General features: G+C 51.2%; 6 protein-coding genes across 6 annotated transcripts; 2 read left to right on the top strand and 4 right to left on the bottom strand.

Annotated features, from left to right (window-relative positions):
* Positions 1–94: 94 nt before the first annotated feature.
* IAQ61_002758 (uncharacterized protein) lies at positions 95–6,145 on the bottom strand (the record flags this gene model as incomplete). The annotated part of the gene is made up of 2 exons (XM_003843465.2): positions 95–5,715; positions 5,764–6,145. The coding sequence occupies 2 exons, from the start codon at positions 6,143–6,145 to the stop codon at positions 95–97; spliced, it is 6,003 nt and encodes a 2,000-aa protein (XP_003843513.2).
* A 271-nt stretch (positions 6,146–6,416) lies between these two features.
* IAQ61_002757 (uncharacterized protein) lies at positions 6,417–7,301 on the top strand (the record flags this gene model as incomplete). The annotated part of the gene is made up of 5 exons (XM_003843466.1): positions 6,417–6,437; positions 6,496–6,603; positions 6,697–6,766; positions 6,827–7,206; positions 7,266–7,301. 5 exons carry the CDS (start codon positions 6,417–6,419, stop codon positions 7,299–7,301), a joined length of 615 nt encoding a protein of 204 aa, XP_003843514.1.
* A 160-nt stretch (positions 7,302–7,461) lies between these two features.
* Positions 7,462–8,844, bottom strand: IAQ61_002756 (uncharacterized protein; the record flags this gene model as incomplete). Its single annotated transcript, XM_003843467.2, has 1 exon — positions 7,462–8,844. One exon carries the CDS (start codon positions 8,842–8,844, stop codon positions 7,462–7,464), a length of 1,383 nt encoding a protein of 460 aa, XP_003843515.2.
* A 1,210-nt stretch (positions 8,845–10,054) lies between these two features.
* IAQ61_002755 (uncharacterized protein) lies at positions 10,055–11,122 on the bottom strand (the record flags this gene model as incomplete). The annotated part of the gene is made up of 1 exon (XM_003843468.1): positions 10,055–11,122. The coding sequence occupies one exon, from the start codon at positions 11,120–11,122 to the stop codon at positions 10,055–10,057; it is 1,068 nt and encodes a 355-aa protein (XP_003843516.1).
* A 957-nt stretch (positions 11,123–12,079) lies between these two features.
* IAQ61_002754 (uncharacterized protein) lies at positions 12,080–15,930 on the top strand. Its single transcript, XM_066095681.1, has 3 exons — positions 12,080–14,416; positions 14,469–14,784; positions 14,837–15,930. Exons 1-3 carry the CDS (start codon positions 13,704–13,706, stop codon positions 15,683–15,685), a joined length of 1,878 nt encoding a protein of 625 aa, XP_065954517.1. The 5' UTR covers positions 12,080–13,703; the 3' UTR covers positions 15,686–15,930.
* A 693-nt stretch (positions 15,931–16,623) lies between these two features.
* IAQ61_002753 (uncharacterized protein) lies at positions 16,624–18,057 on the bottom strand. Its single transcript, XM_003843471.2, has 3 exons — positions 17,761–18,057; positions 17,311–17,677; positions 16,624–17,235 (listed from the first exon to the last, which is right to left on the bottom strand). Exons 1-3 carry the CDS (start codon positions 17,890–17,892, stop codon positions 16,796–16,798), a joined length of 939 nt encoding a protein of 312 aa, XP_003843519.1. The 5' UTR covers positions 17,893–18,057; the 3' UTR covers positions 16,624–16,795.
* Positions 18,058–18,632: the final 575 nt, after the last annotated feature.

Raw genomic sequence — 18,632 nt, 5'->3', positions numbered from 1 at the left:
TATGTAGTAGATGCAGCTGCCAAAACAAAATTCATACTTGACAACCCTGAGCAATATCCGTCATGAAATGTTCACCACAGCTATAAAGACCAAACTACGCCTTCTCCTTGCCCTTTCCCCCTTCATCCACAAACGGCGCCTGGGGAACATCGATGCCTTCGATTTTCCACTTCATCCCTGGGTACGAGTCACTGTGCACCGTGATATCCACCTTCATCCCCTGCGCCTCAGGCGGCAATGAGACCTTCGCCGAAGTCCGCAGACTCGACTGCGTCCCCCCATCGCCCCTTTGGCTACGACCACCACCACCACCACCACCACCACCACGCAGACCGCCACCATTGCGACTCAGATCATTCCAGCCCACACGCTTGAGTGCAATGATTTCATCCGAGCTTGAATACGAGACGATGGCGAAGAAGCCTTCAGTCTGTGGCTTTGGGTAGCGAGGCGCAAAGATGCGCACACCGCCATTTTGCAATCTTGCGTAGTTTTGACGTGAAAGGTTGAGCATCATTGACATGGCGTTGATGCTCTCCAAGTCGAGCCTGACGACCGGCAGACGGGCTACTGGTTCGATGAAGCGCTGCATAGCCGCAACGGTGACGCCTGCAGACTTTGCCGCTGTCTGAAGCGTGGCTGGCTTTGCCGTTGTTGCCTCGATCAACGTTTTGGGACTGGCTCGGGGGTTTTCGAGACGCTTCTTCTCCTGTTCGACGTCTACGCCTGGGAAGATGGATAGCACGCCATCGGTGGGCCAGCGTGCAGATTTGATAGCTTGGAGAAGAGAGATCATGGCTTCACAAGAGGAAAAGTATCCCAGCTCAGTGAGGACGTCAATGGAAGCCTGTACAATACGAATGCTCTGGTCCAACACACTGTTGAGATCACCCACATAATCAGAGATTGGCAGATCGATGCGCGAAAAGTGTGCTTGTAGAAGCAGGAAAGCCTTTACATGAGGATCCCACATGGGCAGACCAAAGTCATCTGCTTGGATGGGGAGGGCCTTGGACAGCTCGACATTGATGAGATCTTCGTTGTGGCGAACTGGCAACTCATCGTACTCGGTCGCATGCGAGATCCAGGCGAGAACATCCGCAAAGGTTGCATTGCGCTTGACGTTCTTGACAAGATATCGGATGGTTTTGTGACTGAGGTAATAGTAGCTCATGATCTTGCCCAAAGGAGTGGGATCGACCTCGCCAGTTGGTTCTACAATAGCACATGAAGATTCGTCTAGTTCCTTGAGAGACTTCTCAACAAGCTCAATCATGTAGTCGTTAGCCATGGTTTGCGCGGCTATGGTGTTGTGCTCCTCTGCTGAGAGCTCCAGGCCATAGAAGGAAGGATTCTTGTGTAGCCGGCGGAAGAAGAACGTCCAGGTGAGATAGTCTAATGCATCTTGTTTCGTTGCAATAGTTCCGGCTGAAATTTCGGCGCCCAAGTGGTTATCCAGGACTTTGTGGAGCGACGATTCGACCGGAAAACCAGTGTGGAGGAAATGCTTGTAGAATTCCTTCTTCGCGTCCTGGGTGAAGATTCGCGCAATACCCGAGTCGTCAAACTGAGGGCGCCCGGCACGACCTAACATCTGCAATACGTCCGTCAAATCCATGTCCTTGTATCCTTCAGTCTTAGCGTCGAAGAACTGCGTTCCCTTGACGACAACTAGATGTGCAGGCAGATTCACTCCCCAAGCGAGTGTACTGGTAGCAATAAGGATCTGGATCTTGTTATTTGCAAAAAGTTCTTCAGATAACGATCGATCAGTCTCAACTAGACCAGCATGATGGAGTCCTATTCCAAAGCTGAGGGCCTCCCGTAGTGCGCCGTCCTTGACTCGAGTGAGGTTCAAAGCGAGGTCATCTTCGGACATGTGCAGGAAACGCCTAGGGTTGTCTTCCATACCACAGAAGTTGATCAGATCACGCGCAGTCAGACGGGTTTGGCGACGCGAGGCTACGAAGACGATGACAGGCTTCTCTGGAGAGTGGGCCTTAATAGCAAGGAAAGTCGGTCGGTTCATGGACTGCATCAATGGGCAGAACCCACGTTGCTCTGGGAAGCCATCGATAAAAATCTCAAGAGGCACAGGGCGGACAGAGTGTCGGAAGTTGAAGAGACCTTCTTTGACGCCCAGCCAGTTCCCAAGATCTGATGCATTAGCGCAAGCCGTGGACATACCGAGCAAACGTATGGAGCCGTCCTTCTTTTGCGATGCAATATAGTTCATACGTGAAACGATAATCTCCAGAATAGGACCTCGATCACCACCTAAGAGATGAATCTCATCGATGATAACCAAGCTGACTTGACGAACATATCCACGAGTCTGCCAGCTACGACTAATACCGTCCCACTTCTCAGGCGTCGTGATGATGACATCTGCATCTCGGATAGTACGTGTGTCAGGAGTATTGTCACCAGTTAGTTCGACTAACTTCAGGCCCATTGGACCAGCTAGTCGCTTGCCCCAATCCTGCACTCGCTCTCGCACAAGCGCCTTCATGGGTGCGATGTAGACAACCTTGGATCCAGGCTTTTCGCGAAACGCCCACCACATGGCAAGCTCAGCGGCGACAGTTTTGCCACTACCAGTCGGTGATCCAAGCAATACATTTGCTGGAGTGTGGTACAAGCAATGAAAGATCTGTGACTGCATAGGGTTGAAGTACTGAAAGCGCTGCGCGTACACCTCTTCTAGAAGTGGGTTCTTCAAAGCAGATATTGGTAGTGGCTGTAGATCCAGTAGATCGGTATACACACTCTCTGTGTCAGGTCTAATGAGATGCTGAAACGAAATCGGATGCACAGTCTCTGCGCCCAACCAGCGGTCGGATAAAACACGCACATAGACCTGTGTAGGTAGTGGGTCAGAGAGTGGAATCGTGAAGTTGAGTTCGTGATTATCATAAAGCTTCTTGCGCGACAGGATGAAGTATTCGTGGTGGTAAATGTCGGAGGTCTCGGAGTTCTCGACCCAAATCCAGAAGGCCTCTGATGTTCCATGATGACGATCATTCCAGACGAATTCGGGCGTCAGCCAGAGATGAATCCTGAGGACGTCGCGATTCAGAGGTGCTATCTCCGACTCTATACCTAGGGTAGGGAAATTGTTCATAATCCTTGATATCACAACTCCCATTTTCTTGTTGTGTACCATGTCTCCTATCTCGCCAGGGTCCATGTCTCGCAAAGTTTCGATCGAAGGGAATCTTGCATCGAGCAGACGCAGTACAGGCTGTGGAAGGTCAAACTGATGTAATGGATGCTCGATGGACCAGCAGCGATGTTCGATAGACTGGCAAATACTGAGGAGGACTCGACACTGGTAACCCCAGCGGCGGTTGAGCGCTATCATGAACAACGCACGTGCAATCCGTGATGCATTCTGGGTAATATAGTTGGTATCGGAGACGAGTGTAAAATCTTCCAATCGTGCTCTTGATATGTAAGATTGCAGCAGATAATTCGTTTTACCATGCGATGTAGCGTAACCATCCTTTACGTCGGTGACCACGTATCCTTCTTCTTTGAGAGCCGACAGTTCCTTCTCTTCAGTCTCACGCGACTGCACTTGATCGAACTCTCCGCTCATACTAATCATAGCCAATGCATCTGCATCACTGTTGTGAGGCTGCATCATAGTGTTGAAGATCTCTATACTTGACTGCTGGACGTAGTACTGACTGGCAATACGGCCAACATCTTTCGCGCGCAGGTCTTCAGTGGTTTCGTTGAAGATAATCATCTGACTCTTTTGGAGAATCCTCGCGGCATCGATAATCAGCTTACGGCGTCTTCCAACAAGCTGTGGGTCGTCTCGAATCTCACTCCACTCTATACCATATGACAGAGGGCTCTGTTGCATCCGCACGAACAGATATGAGTATCCGAGCCAGGTCACTGCTTCCGATACGGTAGTGACCGTTCCTAGCGAGATCTCGGCGTTGAGATTGTCTATAAGCTTTGCCGAGAATCTTGATTCGATGGGCTGTTGTTCTGTCACCGCTTTCATATAGTGATCAAGTTTATCGTGTGTTGTGCAGATAAACCCAATACCAGTGTCCTGGAATTGGGGTCGCCCAGCACGACCAAAGATTTGAAGTACGTCCAGAATGCCGAGATCCGTGAATTTACCCTCCTGAGCATTGTAAACCTGGGTTCCTTTGATCAAGACAGCAGCTGCGGGAAGGTTGACGCCCCATGCCAATGTAGCTGTACAGCAAAGCACTCTCATCACGCCATCCGCAAAGAGGCGTTCGACCAAATTTCTGTCTGAGCGAGGCATACCAGCATGGTGAGTACCCATGCCTTTGTCAAGAAGCTCACGCAGATCTCGCCCCTTGGATTGCTGCATATCGCGTCGAGCAAGGTCATATCTTGGATGATCCGTTGGGTCAAATAGGTCGGTGCACTGGTCCTCAACAGCCATTTCGTGAAGTCTGCGGGCTGTTTTGAGTGTGTCCGCTCTGGAATGTACGAAGACCATGACCTGATGCCCTAACTTAAGCATCTCCACGACTTTGTCGAAAGCTACCTTTTCGATGTTCTCCCGAGACTTTCGGGTTCCCGCCTTACCTTTTGCTCCAATGAAATGCTGCTCCAACGGGACAGGACGAAAAGAAGCATCGAAATAAAATAGGCCAGCCATTTTGTTTACACGAAGGAAGTCCGCTACGTCAACATAGTTTGGGAGGGTGGCAGATAGACCAACAATACGGATCAGCGATTGTGTGCTTTCAACCTGTCGCTGAGTTCTGGCGACCAAGCTTTCCAGGACTGCGCCTCGCTCATCGTGGAGCATGTGGACCTCATCAATGATCAGTAGCCGCACTTTTTGGACAAGTTCAGTGTCTCCAGTGCTTTTTCTTGTCACCACGTCCCACTTCTCCGGTGTAGTGACGATTATTTGGGTATCCAAAATCTCGGCCTTAGTCAAGTGCATGTCACCGGTAAGTTCGCGGACTTTGATACCAAGCCATGCGAAACGCTTTCCCAGTTTTTCAGTGATTTCGGCAGCAAGAGCCTTCATTGGGGCAACGTAGATGATCTTGAAGTCTTCCGTCATGACAGTGAAATCGGTAGCTTCAGGTTGTTCAATAGGATTCGGTATAATGTTCCTAGCCACCGTGTTGAGGATGGTAAGCACAGCCGCATCCGTCTTACCTGCACCGGTGGGAGCACAAATAAGCATATTCTCACTTGTCTTATATGCGACGGGATATACGAGGCTTTGCATGCGGTTAAGTGTCTTGTAGCCTTTGAACGTCCTTTGGCAAAGACCATCGAGCTCCCGGATTTCGAGAAGTTTTCGGCCAGTGCCGACAGTACCGACGGGCACTGCTGGGATCTCGTATTCCTCACACAGATTATCATCACGGTGGACAGTTCCTGGCGGCAGAGCATACTTCTTGCCATAAGCAGAGACTTTATTACCAGCTTGATGGGTGCGATAGACGTGTGGATATTGAGGTCCGGTCCGGTCCATAGCGGGTGCCAGTAACGCATTTTTGTGGTCTCGATCTTGCTTACGCAACGCTTCTTCACGCTCTGCTCTAGTCTGCAAGCGCCCAAAAATGCCGTCTTCTTGAGCTGTAGCAGTCTTTTGGGGAGGTTGTATAACTTCCTTTCGGTGAGAGATGAGATCTGCGACGAGGTCGAGTTCGCCATAGCCCACAATGTCGGCTAGCATCATCTGCAGCTCCTCGTCTACATCCAATCAGAAGGAAGGGGACAAAAATATCAATTCTTACTTACCGTTGCTGTCACTTGCAAGGATAGCTGTGATCTGATCCTGTAGGGCAGTGGCATCCAGTCCGGAGCTGGTTCGCGCAATAGCAGTGCATTTGCGGGCCAACCATTGCTGATCATAAGCATTGCCAGCCAGCTGGCTTTTTTGGGGGAATTGTCCGAGTTGATCGCTACTATATGCTTCTTCGTACTCGTCGCTGATAATGTCCCATATATCTTCCCCGCTTGCAGTTCCAGAGAAGTCATCGTCGTCGAATTCGAGGTCATGGCCATAAGCTGGTGCCTCCTGGTCGTTGTCGTTTGGCAGATTCAGCTCTGCTATAGCACGGCGCATGGAAGCAAGCTGCTCGAGCCATTGCGTATGAGCGTCCTCTACAGCGGCCGACATGGTTGTTCGAATATATCGTTCCGTAGGGATTCAAATTTCATCCAGGATGATGGCGGCGATGTGACATGTCGAGATGCTCGGCTAACGCTTTACTAGTTTGACCTAGGCCGCTCCCTGCAGATCCCGTACGGGATGACATAAGCGGACGTGGGGGCGGCGCATGTGGATGTTGCATGGCCATGGCGCCCTGCTGTGACAGCCAGAACACTTGGAGTCGGCTGCAACTGCATCTTGCGACGCTGCAGACTCGATTTTCCCACATAGCGCAACCATGAAGATCATTTACATCGGCGTAGGCTCTCTTTCCACCGTCTCTGCATCTGGCATAAGGCTGACTTGTGCCCTTCTAGGTCTTTATGACGGAGGTGAAGGCTAAGGACGATGAGGCCGTCGAGCTGGTCAAGGAGCAGGCTCTCGACTCGTTCAACTATTTCACCCGCGGCAGTATCAGTCAGTTCGTACGTCATCTCAACCTGGACGAGACCTGGGCAGGGCCTTCATACCGCAGATTCATCCAGACCACACCATCGATCATACTGACCGGCAACTAGGCAACCTTCTGCGGAGGTCAGATCGCGAAGCGCACACGAGTAGGACAACAGCAGAGTGTTGAAGAGAAAGGTTCGTCAATAAGACTCTCGTATTACATATATTCTCGAGGAAGCTCACACGGCGTGATAGAGTACATGTTTCATGCGTACAGCCAGCAGCCGGGCATTTGCGGCATGGTCATCTCCGACGTCGAATACCCCAACCTCGTAGCCCATTCGCTCCTCAAAAAGGTCGTCGACGGCTTCCACACCAAATATCCACGCAGCGCCTATGCCAACGCCACCAAGGACAGCCCGAAGCTGTCGTACCCTGAGCTCGCCGACTACATCAAAAAGTACCAGGACCCACAGCAGGCGGACAGTATTATGAAGATTCAGAAGGAGTTGGACGAGACCAAGATTGTACTGCACAAGACTATTGAAAGTGTGCTGGAGCGTGGGGAGAAGATTGACACGTTGGTCGCGAAGAGTGATGGGCTTAGTGCTCAGAGCAAGATGTTCTATACACAGGTACCGTCTCTAAAGTACCAATCAATCTCGTTTGTACAACCTTCTGACTCGCAAAACAGGCCAAGAAGCAGAACTCGTGCTGCGTCGTCATGTAAATACCTTGCTACCTACATTCTCTCCCTTGTTCCTACTCGTACATGTGATCGCTAGTCGAGACCACCATCTAGATGTTAAATACCCAAACCCGATGATGACCACACCTTCTTTTCGTTGTACATCATAAAGCTCCTGCTCATCTCACTAAACACTAAGCTCTCAAAATATTTCGTCATCGCTATCCTCCGAGTCACTTGATATCTGCGTCGACGTCTCGTCAAGAGAATTAGATGATTCATCTTCTCGCTCCGCTTCTTCCTCAAGATTCAGCTGATGTTCAGCGATATCCTCATCGTCAATATCCCCAACCGCCCGCGCAAAAGCCTCAAGATTCGTGTCCACCAGTGTAACTATCTTCTGCCAATTGCGGAAGCCCACTTCCTCCTTGTCGTCGTCCTCATCGCACTCCCACGCAATAAATATGTCCGATGTATCCTTCAGTATCGTAATCCAGCTAGGAATCGACTCGCGCTCAATTGTGGCTAACCACGTATCGATACTCGCTAGCAGCCGGTCTTTGGACTTATCGTCGGTGAGCTCTCGGTAGGCTACATTTGGCTCATCTGGATCTTTGTCGCAGTACAGCAGCCGGCACTGGCGGACATTGAAGCGCCAATCTTGGCGCAGTGCCGTGTCTTCCCAGCCCTCTTCATCTGGACAGGCGTGCGGCGACTTGGGATCGTAGGTGTAGCAGCCACGAGCATATTTGTCGTATGATCGGTGACGTGTGTCTTCAGGTGTGCCTGGCGAGTAACTCAGTCGCTTCCTCTTTGCCTTCCACGGCGTCGGCATCGGCGTCTCAGGCGCAGACGGAGGCAAAATACTTTCTTTGCTTGACTCTCCAAGATACGTATTGGCCTGGTGGTACATGTCCACCGTCGAAGACGCTCCCTGCTCTTTCATGACTTCGCTGATCTTGGCATCTGGGTTTGCTGCCTCCCACGCCGCCTCGAGTTGTGCGATAGATTCCAACTCCTCCATGGCGTTGACAAGGTCGACCTTACGGATTCGGAACGCTTCTTTGGCTTTGGCGTAGTCCTCACCTGTTGCGCCGTCAGGGACTTTGCGCCAGGGCCCACCTAGAGCAGTCCAGCGCGGCCACAGCTCATTGACCATTCGCACGTGTATCCTCATGATGCATTTTGGACACCATGCGGCCATGCAATTCCCATTGCCGCCATTACTGCCATTCGGCTCTGCAGTAGTCGGTGCAGAAGCTGGGTGCCCTGGATGGAGGAGGTGTTTGCAGCGCGTCGCGCGTACGGCATGGTTTGCGGGTGCTGTACTAGAAGTCGGGTTTGAGGGCGGCAGCGTTGTATCTTCTCTCTTCTCAGATGCCTCATCCTGCGCTGGATCTGACTCATGTCTGTACATCCACTGCATGTAATCTAGATATTCGTATGCGGTTGGCAAAGCAACTTCTTTAGCATCTCTGATTTCCCTACCATAGTGCTCTTGCCACCAGGACAGGTACCAAGGGAGTTCGTCGTCGGAGAATAGCGCTGACGCCCCGGGCATTGTCGCGCGGTTCGCACTGCTCATGGTGTTTTGGTGTGACTGACACTGGCTGCACTGACTGTAGTGGCAAACAAGAGAGAGCTTAGCGAAATCAGTGACCTATCCAAGCTTAGTGAAGAATTGTGCTTTACTCAGATATGTCGTTGAGGCCGATGAGTGTGGGTATTTGTTTTTAAAGTGGTAGAAATAGTCGAGCGTGTGTGTGGAGGGGAGAGAAGAGGTGTGCGCGTGTGTTGAGCTTCTTGTCTGTTTGTATATATATGCTTATCTACCTTTAGTGAAAGTGGACAACATGTGACTGTTATTTCCCATTAGTATGGGTAGGCAACTACTGCTACTGCTACCACTACTTACTGCCAGCCACCTCGCATATCTGGCATATCTATCTGAATCCTGTATTCGGTCGGTACCACGATCGTGGACTTGTCATTGTCTGGATAGTCGATGCAAGGTAGATTGCTACTTCAAGGTATGCACGCTTGTCTAGGCCAGTCAACCACGCAGGGGAAGTTGTGCCTGTATGGCCTGTACAAGAGAGAGGCTGTTGTGGTCAAACGGTCAGAAAGTCTGCCTGCGTTTGTCGTCGGCTCAACCAATGTGACTAGTTTCACACGTCCACTCAAATACAGCTTTCATTAGGACCGAGTTAACGTTGGGATCGGTTGCGAAGGCAAGTGCGGGTTTGCAACGTGTTGGATCAATACACGAGTTGGAAGACCACTTGGGGCTTGGAGGCAGTTCCTGGGCTGAGGGTCACTTGGAGCGAGCTGATGCTGTAGTGAAGCAGGGGTGACGGCTGTATACTTTAAAGATTTTATGCTTTGTAGGTAGTCAAGCCAGCTCTTGAGCACTGCTTAGTTTAGAAAGAGCCTGACGCAGCTGAAGAAAGACGAAAGTCACTCATCCCACTCGTGTTGAACAATGCATCTTGGGTTCAAATAATATTTCGAGCGGGCATTCTAGCCTACAGAAGCTATCCAAAAGCATCGCTTCGGTAAAGGACGTTTTCGATGCACAAGACAGAAGGGCTCGAGAGCTACTAGATTGTACCCGGCCCAGACTTGCACGATGATCCACCCTCATTCAATGGGCAGAGCACTCATTTGGGTTGTTGACCAGAGACGTTGTAGGAACATTGAGCCTACCCAATCAGCCTCAACCCCCGACAGTATATTCGAATGATTCCCACGAGGGACTCTTTCACAGACCCTCAAGTATCTGATGCATGTCCCTTTCAATCGTCTTCGAAGACAATGAATTCAGTTTGCTCTTCGGCCTCGAACAGAATGCTTCCGTCATCCAGATCACTGTCTTCGAAATAGGACAAATCTGCATCTTCGTTGGACTCCACATCCTCCCAATCACTGTCATCATCGTCATCTTCGAGAAGATTTTCAGCAGCATCGTCACACGAGGCATCTACTGCTCCGGTTGCTTGGTCGTCTACGATCGATCGTTGCGCGCAGTCTGTTTGGGTGTGACTGGCGGGTTCAAATTCGTCTGGAGAGGCATGTGCCTCCTCACGGTCCTCGCTGACTGTGTACTTTCCGTGTTCATATCGAGGTGATTTTTGCCAAAAGTATGCACAAGGTCTCCCAAGCTCAAAGCTGGTTTGCTCACTAAAAGCCACGGTCTTTTTCCCATGCGTACGTGACCTGTCCGCGTCACATCCTCCTATCTCAGACCAGTAAAGCTGTAGCGCTTTCTCCGCCGTCTGCAAATCCTTTCCTTGCACGCGTGAATGCCGGAGTGACCAGTCGGCTTCCTGTTCAGCCATACGTTCGAGTCGTGAAAACTCCTGAACGGCGCATATCTTCGCATAGAGCCACGCGCTATACACGTCTTCTTGAAACTCTGATGTCATAAGCGTGCAGGTTGGTGCTCGTCCACCAGCGCTATCTAGAGCTCGTTTGAGGACTCTCAGGTATCGAATATGCATATCAATGGTACAGACAGGACATCGCAGCCATGACTGACCGACAGCTACAGGATGTAGCCTATGTTGGCATACTACTGCCACAGGTGGTTCGACTGGGGACCCTGTTGAGTCCTGAAGAAGGGGTTTGACGTGTTCAGATAAATCTTCGAAGTGATCAGAAAAATAGCCAGAATCCTGCCTCTTGAGCCATTGTTGGAAGTTTTCGTATTCCAAGGCTGAAGGGACAAGACCTTGTTGCGCGGAGCTTAGTGTGGTGCATAAGCGCTGCCATCGTTGGTAGTGCTTTAGTTCGCGTGGAGGGAAAATAATGCTGGCTGATACGCTTGGTTTGATTGGCGCAACCGTACAGTTTGCGATAGTCATTGTCGCGGGGGTTTGTTGCAACGCCTACCGGAGTTGTGCAGTGGCAGATCGTTGTATCGGAGTGCTTGGCGCTTGTTTTCTTTTGGGTGGCAGGTAATCGCTGGCCTTAGTAGATGAGGTCCAAAACTGGCCAACTTTTTCTTTGAGGACCGAGGTGGCCGGGTGAATCTTGTGCTTGTCGTAGCGATGAATATCTTTGTTTGTTTGTCTCGCGCACAGAGGCCTGTCAATGACCACTGTGCAGGAAAAGACAACGGTACGGTTATCGGACGCTCAGTCTTAGTCGCGCGTCCAAAAGGTGGAGAGGCACAGGAGTGCAAGCGTTCAAACGTGGTAGCGCACGCTGGCGCAAACGCGCAAGTTGTCGACTTCCTTGGGAATCTTGGAGAAGCAGACAGAAGCCATGATCTTTGGGCACGACCGATCCATGCCTTTCACGTGTCTGGGAAGGGGGGGAGGATATTTTTCTTCTTGCTATTGTGCTATTGTGCGCGCCAAATGCCCTCGGTGAAGGAGAGCGTAGGAGCGGAGGTGGTGGTAACAAACGGCGGCCTTGTTAGGTGAGCCGACGTTTTCTTATGAATGAAGCGGCTTTATGGCGTGTTCACTGTCTGCGCGGCTTGCTTGCGCGCTTTCAGTGTCGGGTGTGGGGGGTGGGGTTGAGTGAGTCTGAATGTGAGAGGTGAGAGGGGAAGGCGAAGGGACGAGGGGAGGGAGAACAGTGGCCGTTGCCGGATGCGGGTTAGTGCGCTGCTCATGGAAGGTTCGTGCGTCATACTCGGGCAGGCTGGGCAGGCTCGGCAATGCTGACCGCACGTGGCTTAGGTCAGCGACACTTGCCTGGACAGTCTGCCTACTGTAGGTTACCATGTATGTACTACTGTGTAGTACCATACTACGGTATAAATAAACTCCACAAGATGGGCAAAGTCTTCTCGGTCTCCTTCTTTTAGCCTCCTTGTCATCGCTGTTCGTGGTGGTGCCAAGCAACAAAGCAAAACCTCTTGCAAAGGCTAGAATCATGGGTAGAGTTTCTCATTACACAGGCCTCTTCGGAACTTTGTTTGTCCGCCCGCTCTTTCAAAACGCAAACGCTCATACATTGCCTACCTACCCTCCCGTACCGAAGCACTGCACTGTTTAGCTCCTATCTCCAATCACATGGGTGTTATCAGATGGAATTGAACAGAAGAAACCATGTCAGGTTTCAAACATCACGGGGTAAAGACCAGGGGATCGAGTGTGTTTAAAAATCAACTTGGTGCGTGTTGAGTCGCATCTTGCCTCACCTCCCTTGTCTCCACCCTTGTCTCCAAGTCACTCGCTGCTCGGTTCTTACACACAGCCCCAGACCTTGGTGCTCACTGCTGACTCTGATTGCCTGATGCAAAGCGCATTAGGCTTTCGTTACCCAATCGGACCACACAAGTGCAGCATCAACAAACCTTCGGTCCGCAATGCCCTTCATCTCCTCAATCTCGAGCGTCTACGGACGCACGGACGAGAGGATCAGCCAGGGGTCACCCATGCGGCCATCGCAGCCAGTCCTACCAACTGCCTGCTTCCTCATGCCTCCAAATGTAGACTCGCTGGAGATGCTTCATTATCTCAATTTCGGTCAGTGAACGTGGGGCGAAGTCTTTGACAATGAAGGATCAAACTTCCTTCACACAATGACTTTGAGTCTTCGAAGTCGTTCTCCATCATACTGTGTGGGCAAGAGGTATTCGGGGGTTCTCCCGGTCAGCCTGCCACCTCCTTGCCAGCAGCCGAGATTCTACATAAAGGCCATCGAAATAGCCATGTAATCTCTGGCAAAGGTTTATTCGTTCTTTCTTCCGTGGTACCTACCTATACACAACTGCTGATGATCACAGCACATGGCATCACGAGATGATTCCATGTCAATCGGTGGTAATCATACATACGAGCAGCTCGCAAGGGTCTACCTACTTCACGGACGTGAGCCCGGCTCAAGCTCGTGCGCCATTGAAGCCTGAAGAGTGAAAGTGTTGACACAATCAATTTAAAGTACCCGAATTCATCTGACATGTAGACCGCTCATACAACTTGCGCAACCGCCCTTCGTATAGTACATGTGGCTAACATTGTAATCTGAGATGCTTGTCTCAACCCCCCCGGACGGTGGTGGCTCGCAAAAACCGGTAGACTTTCTTCCTCCTCGGCTTGAAGTGTGGTCCAAAGGAACAGCCGCGACGTGTCGCCTTGGATCGTCAAACGCTATCCACACAGGTTATAGCAAGACCTGCTGTAAGCTGACAGATCCGATTGGCGGAATGAAAGCTCCAGCGTTACCTACTGGCCGGTGCTATGCTGACTGATCTGTGAAAGACAGGTTGATCGGTACTCCAGGATCATGCAGGCGTGCATTGGTCAGGTCTGCGTTCCATGTATCTTCTGATGGTCCCAGGGACATGCGCTTCTGCGTCTGCTAGACGCATGGTCCTTTCTGCCGTATGGGATAGGCCCGGGGCAGAGGTATTGACACTGATCGTGCGGTTTTCTTCGGCACCTGCTCAACCTTCCTTCTTGCTCCTTTCATTCTGTCTCTCTGCCAGATATGATGGATCCCCAACATGACCACGATGATGACAGAGTCAGCCCGGTGAGCTACTCACATCGCGGCTGGAGCCCTCCTCCACGATTTCAAGAAGTACACCAACAGCCTGCGACCGGGGCATTTTCGGGAATACAGTACAGTCCGCCTTCCCCGCCAAGCGCCCATCCAACCCTTCATGAACATGCAGAGATCGGGACTGGACAACGATTGTCGCAAGAGAATGATACTCATCAGTCAGGGTACGACAACTTCCAATGGTGCTCAACTCAAAACAACCCTGCTGGTCTCGAGGTCGACGAAGCTCCTCTTCTCGAGTCTGACAGTTTCAGCAGATACTACACCGACGAAAAACTGCCCTGCGGTCCTGATCATAATGTTGTACCACCAACTCCTGATTACTCGGCACCTGAAGTTGTGCCGGGCCAGTTCCTTCCCCAATCGTTGGCTGAACGACCACTTCCGCCATCCCCAGGTGGAAGCTCCATGCCCATCTCTCCTCACCCGAGAGTGTCAGATTTCACTGAGCAGGCTGGCCACCCTAGGTCTTCATCATCTGACAAGATACCGGTACCAGAGCCAGCCAACGATCGGACGTACTGGGGTATGAAGAAGCGCAAATTCTTTATACTCGTAGCGTGTGTCTTAATCTGGGTCATCGCTCTTGCGATGGGCTTAGGCCTGGGTTTGGGCCTAGGACTCAAGGGTAGCTCATCGTATGTTACGCATCCATTCTTGTATTTGTTACAATGATTAACCATGCGATAGGGATGATGGTCCAACAGATCCAATATGCCGAAGCAATCCAGAGTTATGTATGGGTGGCGCACTCAGCGCCAAGTACATTTCACAAAGAGGTGCTTTCAACGGCAGTGGGATTGCTTTGGCTGGTGAATCATGGAACACGGGTCAACGACGTATCTTCACGCTGTACTTTCAGCACCATACTGGGGACATCAGATTCATGCAATACACGACTGACCGAAAATGGATTGGTGGAACAAAGGCTGAAACGGTTGCAGGCGATGTCAAGGACGCCTCTCCGATCTCTGCTGTCTCCTATGCCGTCAACTCGACGCAATACGTAAGCAGCTGCCTTTGTTTTCTCCTGAGGATTAAGGCTAATTCTTGCGAAGTTCCATGTCTTCTACATCGACAGGAATAATACGGTGAGACAGGTGACAAGGACCAACCAGACCGAGATATGGCAAGCCGGTCATTTGAACGAACTCAACTTGAAGGCATTCAGCGCACCAACTAGCGGTCTACAAGCCTGCTGGAAGGGTAACTACTATGGTGACTCCGACTTTTCCCGATTCCCAACAGCCTCTGGCATAACCAATCAACAGCCCTTCGACGAGCGCCTAGGCATGAATCTCTGGTTCGCAACAGACAATTCCACATTCCAGCAATACGCCTGGTACAACGGGCAAGACGTCTGGGTCCCTGTGCAAGAATGGAAAGATGTCAATGGCCACGCCGGCGTGGGCTGTTACAGCTGGGGCGAAGGCACATCCACTTACACCATGCTCGTCAACAAGGAAAACGACGTTGAATTCTGGTGGCGCGACACAAACACCACCCGCCCTGCCACAGAGGCCCATCCAATCAACAAGTGGACCAATGCCTCCAACGCCGCCATTCGCGGCGTCTATCCCGCCAGCTCCCTCGGCTTCACTACCTATTTCTACGCCCAAATGGAGGATAGGACTATCCAGGGGTTCAATGTCACGTTTGCATCCGAAAATACAACTTTTGTCCCGGACGAAACCTTTACTATTACCGATCCTGCGGGCCCTGTCAAAGGGCTGGGTGGCACCCACATGAGCGTCACGGCGTTTGCGGAGAGAGATGCGAATCGCAGGACGATTTGGGACAGCTTGTATGTATTTTACCAGGCCGAGGGAGATGACATTACAGCCTTTACAAGGCCGTTGGCTGGCGGCGAGTGGACCAAGGGGAAATTGGCGATTCCATTGGAGTAAGTGGGAGTGGAGAGCGGAAGAGCATTTAGTACAGGCGGGAGTAGGGATTATGGGTCTGACAACCAGATATCAGGAACTAGCAGGGGATTTCTTTTTTTTTCTTTTGTTTGCATAGTAAGGTGTTGGTTAGGGTGTGGGAAGGGCAAATCTTTCTTCTTCTCCCTCTGTGATTCCTGCCCGACCTTTTAATTTTCTAGAAAAAACTATTCTTACATGTGAATACAAAAAGAGTTTGACACTCTCGAGTTCAACCCGGTTATGCGGGGATTTGTATCCTTTGATACAGTCCAGTGTCAGCGTGGAACGTGATTCACCGCTGTTCTTTGAGTGTACAGCGACAGAGCATAACATCGTGTCTCAACATGACAAACACAACTTGAACCCTCGCAATCACCAATGCCCACCAACACTTCCTTGAACAGTTGAACTGACATTCTTACACCTCACACATACTACACCACCCATCCCCCCCCCGCGCAGCCCTCCACCATTCACCTCCCTCCCCAACCCAAAACACCACCAAGCGCAGCCAACCCACCCCATTCCCCCATCCACACATTCCCCCACCCCTCTACCACGTGCGTCACGCGCAACTAGAATACTACTCCGTGTGCGGCGTTATCATGAGATCCGATGGGCTAGGATGATAGGGATCAGACGAGAAGGATGAATTGAGATAAGAGATGAACCAAGAGGCGCACAACTGGCGTGAATAATAAGAGCGAGTGCGTGGCGGGTCGTGGATGTGTGGATGGTGTGGCGCGGGTTTTTTTGGGATTGGAGAAGTAGGGGGGGGGGGGGTAAAGTGTTTGTGTTTGTGTTTGTGTTTGCGAGGGGGAAAGTTTAAAGGTAGGAGAGGGCCGATTGATTGTTTGATTGTTTTGTGGTGTGCTACTGTCAGGGTTTGGAGAGATGGTTTGGTTTGGTTTGGTTGGCTGGTTGGCTGGCTGGTTGATTGTGTATAGAAGTGCAAGTATTTGCTATATATATATATACACATATATACATCTACGTAAAGGGAGGGCGATGCAATCACAAACCGAATTTTGCACCTACCTACCACGAACCTTTGGAACATTAACGTGCGGTACCGAACCAGCAATAATTCGACTACAACTTGGCTCGAACCTGGCCCTCAGGCCGAACCAGCGCCCGCCCATTCGTGAGCACCGTCTTGCCACCGTGCACGCGAACGGTGAATCGAATCTCCTCGAAGCCCTCCTTGTCCACATCGCCCGTCCTCCACATGTCTACAATCAGCCGGTCGCCGGGCTTGACGGGCGCGGCGAAGCGCGCTTGAAAGGCCTTGAGGTTCTCGGGCTTGCTGCTGCCAAAGGCCTTGAGGACCGAGTTTGCGGCCAGGTTCCAGGAGAAGAGGCCGTGGATGATGGGCCCACCGAAGCCCATCTTCTTGCCGGGCTCGGGGTCGGCGTGTAGGGGATTGTAGTCGCCATTGAGGCGGTAGAGGTGGGCGGTTTCTGGCGTGGTTTGGAAGACGCGGGTTGAGTCGGGTGCGCGATCGGGAGGGGGGAAGTTGGGGACCTTGGGGCCTGGAAAGGATGTTTAGTTGGAGGGAGAAGGCGACAGGGCTACTTGTACAAGTAGTTATGCGATATGCAGCTCACCCTTGGGACCTCCCCATCCACCCTGGCCAACGTAGAATCCGCTACCAACAGCCCGGGTATACGTCTCGCCCGTCTCGGCATCGACAAGGCGCTGCTCTGTTTCCACGACCGTCGCCTTGCCCTTGTCGTACACACCGAGCACTTTACTCCTAATCTCAAATTTGCGTCCCTCACTCGTGACCGGCAAGGGCTTTAGGAACTCGATCTTGCGCTCTCCATCAAGAACGCCCCTGGTGTCGAACTTGGGGACTCCCTCAATGGGCTCGGCGTTGCTGCGCGCATAAAAGTCAATGACATCTTGGTCGGCGTGTTTGAAGGGAAGGACGATTGCGTAGGTTGGGAAGGCAGCGAAATGAGGGTGGAGTTCCTAAACCGAGGATTAGTATGGCTTGCAGATATCCATGTACGTATGACAACATGGTTATATGGGAATGGCGCAGGATGACGTACGTAGAGGAAGTGCAGCTCATCGGGATACGTAGCTCCAATGCTGTTCGCGAAGAGAAGAAGATCGCGCTTCAGCCACTTGACCTCGAACGAGGGAAACTCGAAGCCGACACCGGGACCGAGTTCTTTACCCATACCGACGATTAATGGGAGGCTTGTCAAATATCAATAGACTACCTAAAACAAACAGGACAATTTCTGAAGTAAGGTATTTGCGTCCGACAGAGGAGAATTGTAAACCTCTGGATCGTAAGCGGGGTGGTCAATACGTTCAGGCTCGATGAAGCAGCTCAAGCGGAGTTCTGGGGCGAATTTGCCGAGGTTCAACTCCCAGTTCACTCATCGCGAGAAGCACGCTATCCTTAGTGAGGAAACATGGTGAGAGGAGTGCGCAACGCTGCCAGATCAGACAACTTACCCTGCCTTACGGCATGTACTTGTTGCGCGACAGCCACGGGCAATCAATTCAGCCAAGGGCCTAATCACACATCATGCAAGAATATCTTGGAGGATTGAACCTGTGCGTGTTTTGGTGTTGAGTCGCAGCAGGGTGGGGTCTTTTGGGCAAAATGCTAACATCGTGATTTTTTTTTTACATTTCTTCACGTATGTACAGACGAGCATTCTTCCTCAACGTGGTCCACTCCCAGCCAGCCATTACAGTCCCGTGATGATGCAAATGATTTGGATCATAGTATGCTAAATGTGCAACCAAGTATGTGTGTAATGCATAGGAATTGGAAAAACACTAACCTTACCACTGCACCGGTTTCGGTCAAAACTCCCCAGCAGATAGATATAACGATCGCGATGCCTGACTGAAAGACCCCACGCAATGCAAAAACAGCAGGTCATAAGAGAAGCTACCCTTTGTG

The sequence above is a fragment of the Plenodomus lingam genome, assembly GCF_022343315.1.
Source record: "Plenodomus lingam strain CAN1 chromosome Unknown contig_14, whole genome shotgun sequence".
NCBI lineage: Eukaryota > Fungi > Ascomycota > Dothideomycetes > Pleosporales > Leptosphaeriaceae > Plenodomus > Plenodomus lingam.
This window is presented reverse-complemented; position numbering and strand designations above follow the sequence as displayed.